This window comes from Colletotrichum phormii, assembly GCF_030913505.1.
Source record: "Colletotrichum phormii strain CBS 102054 chromosome Unknown BDP81scaffold_1, whole genome shotgun sequence".
NCBI classification, from domain to species: domain Eukaryota; kingdom Fungi; phylum Ascomycota; class Sordariomycetes; order Glomerellales; family Glomerellaceae; genus Colletotrichum; species Colletotrichum phormii.
The window spans coordinates 3,323,503-3,330,541 of NW_026851443.1; the positions used below are offsets into that span (position 1 = coordinate 3,323,503).

Below are 7,039 nucleotides of genomic sequence, written 5' to 3' on the forward strand. Positions count from 1 at the left end.
AACTTTGACTTGGAGATATAGGCGCGAGTGTCCAGATAACAGTACCTCTTCCCAGGAGGCGCATCATATTGCCGCTATTTCTCATTATCAGGTCCTTGTAGAGCAAAAGTCATGGATAATGGTCGTGGACAAACGCTCGAGAGAGGTCTAACAGCAATACAAACACCGGATGAGCCACAGCCTCACCTGGCATAGAGCCTTTTTTGGGTCGTTGGCATAGTCCTGCCATCTTTCGAGGTCGAACACCACGTCACACTGCCCGCCGCGGACGTCGACGTTACAGACACGGATATACCGGCGGGACGCTGTCATGAGTGAGGCTTCTCTTGAGGTTCAAGACAGAAAAATCGGTGGTTTTCTTTTTTCGCGTAGCTAAAGGCGAGTCACCATGTGCCGGTCTTCTTGAGTCCTTCGTCTTAGTTGGATGTCTAGTCAGATTGGAGCATGAGCCGGGTATCTCATAAAAGCAGCAGAGAGGGGCTCGCAAACGCTCTTGCACTCCCATTAATGTAATCTGAGGTCCCCCGGCTCAGATTGTTGCAGTTGGCCATGATGAGTATTGAGACATCTCTCCGAGTGTCTTCCCCCAAAGACCTATGGTGCCATGTGTGACTCTCGAATAAGATCTTCTCGCATCGCCGTTATGTCTTCGAGCAAGACAGACCATTCGATTGAAAAACTGCCTACACCGTATTGGAAGTAGGATCCCGCCTGTTGAAGATCCCCTGCCGTCTCATCGTGAGATATTCTAGACTTACAGCGGGCTCGAGATATCAAGTGTCGAAATCGTCTCTTTCGTTGGCCTTCTCGAAAGCGGGAGTGTTGGTATACACGTCAGCAGGGCAGCCTGAGGGCCGGTACGAAGCTCAATAATCTTGGTATTGAACTGCGTATGGATGTGTAAGGAGAAAGTTGGTGGGCGTAGCCCACGATTCCTCCGTTGGGTGTAAGTAGGTGGAAGGGCCGTTTGCACGGCCCAGACTACCTTCCAAATCCACCTTTTCTGCCAATATTCCAACAGGGAGTGTCTCAAGCGGCTTACCTGACCAGCCATGTGTGAAGTCATCTTCGGGCCACATGAAAAGGGCTTGACTCTACGCCCCCATGGCAGAGCTACAAGGCGACCCTATGTGCAAGCACATCGAAGACTTCGTGATGTGTACACATTCTCTCCTATTCCGAAGATTTCAATGAACCTAGAGTTCTTAGTTCTAGGTGATCAAGCGTACTAGAAGTCTGTCAGGACCATCTTCAACAAGCAAGATATGACGCATATGCACATACGCTGCCTTACTGGCCCTTGCTGACAGTCTTTTGCACATCGTATCCTAACGGATCGGTTTGCTGCAATATGTGTGAGAGATTGAAAGCTTAAAGGGAAATCAGAATGCGTCAAGTTTGTCCGATGGCTTTACATCTAGTATTGGTGCCGATCGGAGTCGTCAGCTGTGAGTCTTTCTTTGCTGAATCTACGTGGGGATGAGGGCAAGCAACTAGCTTCCCATGAATGCGCTGTTTTAACGAAAAGAGAAACATCGATGTCGTTTTCGGAGTGATTGGTGCTGGGCGATAGAATCCCTAGCCATTCTCTTATTGTTATCAAAGCGGTCGATCGCCATTGGGCGGGCGCGAAATCAGCCTTATTCATGGTGAAGTGATCATCCACGATATCGAGAAGAATTTCCATATCGATAAAGGCAAAAAAGCACCTACGAGAGAGAATAACTAGACATCTCCAAAGAGTACGCTCGCTGTCAAAACCATGCGAATGTACTTGGGTAGTAGACATGAACGCACATCAAGAGGAAAACTCAGTGGAAGGGGAGTTCAGTCTCCTTACGACGCGCAAACTGAAATCATCTACACCCAAAAGCAAAAGAAAACAAAAATGAAATTTCAACCCAAATGACAAAAGAGTTCACCCTTAATTCGAGGCTTAGATCTTGCCGGAAAGACTTTCCGCTGCCTGGCCTAAATAAGCGCTCACTATCACTGCCCTTCCTCCGCTTCGTTTCTCTTGCGGCATAAGGTAGTCTCAGTCATGCAATAGACTCCCTTGAATCAGCTACTACGACGAACTAGAATGAGGTCAGCTAGATTCTGCTACGAAGAGCATCACCACCGTCTTTCCCTTCTCACATTCCCTTGGTGCAGCTTCACACCACTGATGCTACTGCGATATCGAGAAGCCCCTTTTCAAGTGGGCAGATGGTTTCGAACACCAGGACTTACGGTGAAGGCGCTAATTGAACTGTGCTGTCTGGCTATCTTGAATGTGTGCCACTACCAGTCAGGCTTATGGCCTTCTGTTGCTTGGTAGGTCACATCCAATAAATGAAATTGCACTAATTGACGAATCGACCATGGTCGCAGCTCACGGTCGCAGCTCACGGTCGCAGCTCACGGTCGCAGCTCACGGTCGCAGCTCACGGTCGCAAGCAAGCATTCGTATTGAGATCACTAGAATTGCATAGCCAACTTCACTCTCGATATACCTGCTTCATACCTACCGGCCGTAGAGTAAGTCCATTTGCGGTGTCGTGAGGTGAAAGTGGTGGTGGTGGTAGTCGGCAGTGGGTCACAAACAATACAGTTAGGTAGGTAGACAGCGCAGTCAAAATACCGGTCTCCTTACGGTAGGTTCATCTATTTCTGGCTTTAGGTACGAGGTGCGGTGGATGGGAAGGTACCAGGCCATGCGTCGACCGCGGCTGCCTCATTCTGGGGTTTATATTCAGGCCCATGGCCTAATTTGTCAACCAAGCCCAATCGATCCCCATGGTCGAGCGGTATAACGCCCTGGTCCGTTAGTACAGAACTTGGTATGAAATCTCGAGAAGTCAACGGATGGAGGATTTCGTAAGGGTCCAGTTCGAATTACGGACTGGGCACCTGAGCTTTTGATCTTTTTTTTCTTCTTCCCTTTTGATGATTCACAAAACCATCTCCACCGCGTCTGGATGTCGGGGCTTTTGGTACATGGTAGACCGCTGAGACGAGCAGTCTGAGAAATCGCATACGTAGCTTTGCTTGAGAATCAGTATGGACCAAGAGGTATTTGACAGACTTCGAGTGCCGCAAGTGCAACTACAACGCTACGTCTATTCTTCAAGATGACTTCTTCGTCTTGAGTGAAACGAATAAGAGATAACCTAAGCACTTGATGCAACGGTCATCTGTGTTGATTCACAATTCACATAGAAACCTTCAATTCCCACCTACAATATTGAGTTGCGATTTGAATTGACCTTGATCGTGGTCTGGAGAAGGGAGGTTGAAGTTGGCTTCCGCTCCACAGCCGATAATCCCCCGATTTTCGGGCTAGCCCATGGCCCTCTTGCGTCACACAGGCCCCCCTGTCAGGTACTCCGTACCGGCGGACCCATTCCCGTCTGCATCTGCGGGGCCGAACGGGCGGGGCCCACGTTCTTCTCGAAGCTGTCAGCATGAATAATCCAATCCTAAGCAGCGCATTTGCTAGAAAAATCATCCAGTCATCGCACGCGGTGGCGCCCCCCCTTAGGTAACCGCTTAGACAGCTTCACTGGGGGCATGTGTAAGACCCTCGCAGTAGATCGTCCAGATCCAGATAGACGCCATAGCACATATAAGCTTGCCCGCGATATTTGCAAATGCTGAACGATAATCCTCAAACTAGATCGAATCCTGATTCTCGACCATACTAGCTCTATCCATTCTTTTTTTCGTGTGGGACACTCGAGCATCCAAGTATATATGCCTCGCATCGTGACCCTTACTGCGATTTTCGCTATCTTCGTTTCCATCATCATCTTCAACACGCAGCTCAAGAGCTTCTTCACAAACATCACCCCTCAACTCACCACAAACACGACAAACAGTACCACGCTGTCTCCACTATCGACCCCAGACTCACCTGACTCTTCTATGCTCCACGCCGTCAAAAACACAATGTCAAAGACTCTCCACCACGCAAAGATCACGCCGCACCGCAGCGGCACCCGCGGCCACTCAGACCACGGCTGGCTCAACACCTACCACAGCTTCTCCTTTGCAAACTGGTACGACCCGCGCTTCAACAACTTTGGCAGCCTGCGCGTCCTCAACGAGGACCGCGTCAAGGCCAACTCGGGCTTCCCCACCCACCCGCACCGCGACTTTGAAATCTTTAGCTACATCCTCTCGGGCGAGCTGACGCACCGCGACTCGATGCTGCAAAAGGGCGCTGAGGGCGGGCAGAGCGACAAGTTTTACCGCATGCACCGCGGCGACGTCCAGTTCACCACCGGCGGCACGGGAATCGCGCACTCCGAGTTCAACGAGCACAACAAGGACACGGTGCACTTTCTCCAGATCTGGGCCGTCCCGTGGAAGAGGGGGCTGCCGCCTACGTACCACACGCGCCATTTCGCCGACGAGGATAAGCGCAAGGGCTTTGTGACGATCTTGTCGCCGCTCAAGGCCGGGCCCGAAGCGTCGGCGGCGGAGGAGAAGGCTGCGGAGCCGAGGATCCCGGATACGATTCCCGTTCACGCTGATTTCGTCATGGGCGCGGGCATCATCGCGCCCGGGGCCGGTGGTGGATTTGAGTGGGTTGTCGGCGGCAAGGCGACGGAGCAGACGAAGCGCAAGGTGTTTGTGCACCTGCCCATGACGAAGAGCGGCAAGGCCAAGATCATGCTTGATGGCCGCGAGGATGCTGTCTTGTCTGAGGGTGACGGTGCATTTGTCGACGCGGTCAACGCTGGGGATAAGTTGAAGGTTGAGAGCATCGGCGAGGCCGAGGCTGAGGTCGTTGTTTTGGATACGGCATAGAGGAAATTTTGACAGCAAAAGGGAATACCATATGCTAGTTTACATCTGTTCATGAGCGAACAAAAATATATTCAAATATACTTGCCTGAGGATTTCATTTTGATTGGGAAATTACGTCGATCCGGGGAAGGTCGCCATCCTGGTAACCTTTCCAGGTGCCCATGACGATGCTACTGGTATAGAAATAGATGGATCTCATACCCCTGCGAGGTAATCTGGGGTAAAGCAACTTGGCATTCAAGGTGTCAGACGACCACGGGATGTCGGTCTCGGCGGTGCAATTCTGCGAGGAAGTGAAGAAGCGGGAAGAAAGTGAATGTTTCTCACTCTTCACTAGAGTTTCTACTACATAGTGATTGTTGCTATACTTGGCTGCCCGCCGAGATCGATCCCGCTCAAGGAACTTGTTTCGGAGCCAGGTCTAGATGCCGTCAAAATACACACAGCCGGCTAGTCTCAAAACATAAAATCGCTCGTCCGCTAAGAATAGCCGTTGAACACAACACTTCATGTTGATTTATTCAACTCGAAAAGTGGTAGGTAGGAAAGATGTGAAGTGAAGGTATTGTGGACCACCTCAGGACGATTGAGTAGCCTTAGTGGCGTACTGTGCTAATACTGCTGGTCACTGTATGGAGGCTCACAAGTAGCGTTTGCATCTGACAGTGCGAAGAGTTGTGACGTGCGGGGGATCTGGTTGTAAATCAACTCCCAAATTTTCATACTTTGTCATCCAAACTCAGCATCACATCACCCTCTCAAGATATATCCGTCACCTCAGCATACCTAAACCCCAAAGAGTACGACGGCAAAGGATTTCCTGAGCCCTCTCTCGCATCACCTCTATCATGCATCTTCAGCCCATCGACAACACTGAAATCGAGCCATTCACCAGCGCCATGGACGACCCACGCATCACCATCCTGCAAGAGGCGGAGGCGCAAGAGACCTTTGACGACGTCTGGGGCTCGGAGCCAGGCTCGCCAAGCGACAGCCACAACTTTGCCCGAGACGCGAGCGCGCCCATGGGAACGCACCCGGGCGACATGCCGCGCCTGCAGGCCGAGCACACCAACGCCGGCTACCGCGAGGGCATCTCCGCCGCCAAAGCCCACAGCATCCAGGCGGGCTTCGACGAGGGCTTCAGCCTCGGCGCCGAGGTCGGTTCCGTCGCGGGCCAGATTGTCGGCCTTTTCGAGGGCATCGCCGCCGCACTGGACGGCCACGACGAGGATTCCGCCGCAAAAAAGGCCCGCAAGACGCTGGACGACGCCAAGGCGGAGCTGAAGCTTGACTCCGTCTTTGGACCCGCGTATTGGAACACCGACGGGACCTGGAAGTTTGACGTCGAGGGCACCAATGGTGGTGACGAGATCCTCTTCGCCGACGTGGCTCGTGCCCACCCCCTCATTCGCAAATGGCAAAAGGTGGCCGACGCCGAGATTGAGCAATGGGGCATCGTCCTCGAGGCCATTGGCGATGCGCAGGAGCACGAGAGGCAGCCGAGCCCGGAGCGGGCGCCGAGCTCCGCGGTGCCGCAGACCAAGAAACCTCTCGACTGGTGAGGTTTGCTTTCTGCCGGCGGTTGCCGCTGTATGTAATGCACAAGGAATCACCGTCATCGCATTGCGTGCGCTGCTCGCGGCAACCGAATTTTCACCAGGTCTTCATGCAAGCGAGGCTTCGGGCCGAGCTGGCGCTCTCGCTGAGAGAGGAGAAGAGAGACATCATCTCACTTACAGTACTGCCCGGGCCCTATACCACGAATGCGCAAGAGCCATCACCGGTTTCCAGTAAGTTACTAGTCAATGGGCTATGCCAGGTGGGGGAGAGGACCATTTGACTAAACTGAACCACACAGCTGATCCGATCAAATTGCATTAATATTACAAGCTGATATTACTTTGGCTATTTGGGTTTCCCGCGGATGACGAGGGCACGGGAATCCCCCGACTTCTCTACTCGCTAGGGTAGAGTTAAAATCGGACTTTGGCCAAGAACCCCATTTCGCAAGAACTTCCCCTCCTTGTCTTGCCGACGTGTGGCGAGTATATGGCATACCGGCCGGAGCTGGATATGAGCCGCCAATTTTCGACGACACCCTCAAGCCCTCCTGTGGCTCGTTTACAGTTCATGACGAGGCGAACCATCCATCCTGGGCCGTTGCTCATGACTCTTTCTTGCCGGTTTCCTATTTTTGACAAGACGTGGACGGGAAGGGGAGGCAGCCAAGCAACATTGTTTA

At 52.4% G+C, this 7,039-nt stretch overlaps 2 protein-coding genes across 2 annotated transcripts; both read left to right on the forward strand.

Moving 5' to 3' along the window:
• The first annotated feature begins 3,555 nt into the window (after window positions 1-3,555).
• Window positions 3,556-4,884, forward strand: BDP81DRAFT_414124 (RmlC-like cupin domain-containing protein). The gene has a single exon (XM_060589337.1). The coding sequence runs from the start codon at window positions 3,736-3,738 to the stop codon at window positions 4,792-4,794; it is 1,059 nt and encodes a 352-aa protein (XP_060452117.1). The 5' UTR covers window positions 3,556-3,735; the 3' UTR covers window positions 4,795-4,884.
• A 758-nt stretch (window positions 4,885-5,642) lies between these two features.
• BDP81DRAFT_444676 (essential protein Yae1) lies at window positions 5,643-6,359 on the forward strand (the record flags this gene model as incomplete). Its single annotated transcript, XM_060591865.1, has 1 exon — window positions 5,643-6,359. The coding sequence occupies one exon, from the start codon at window positions 5,643-5,645 to the stop codon at window positions 6,357-6,359; it is 717 nt and encodes a 238-aa protein (XP_060452118.1).
• Between the last annotated feature and the right edge of the window lie 680 nt (window positions 6,360-7,039).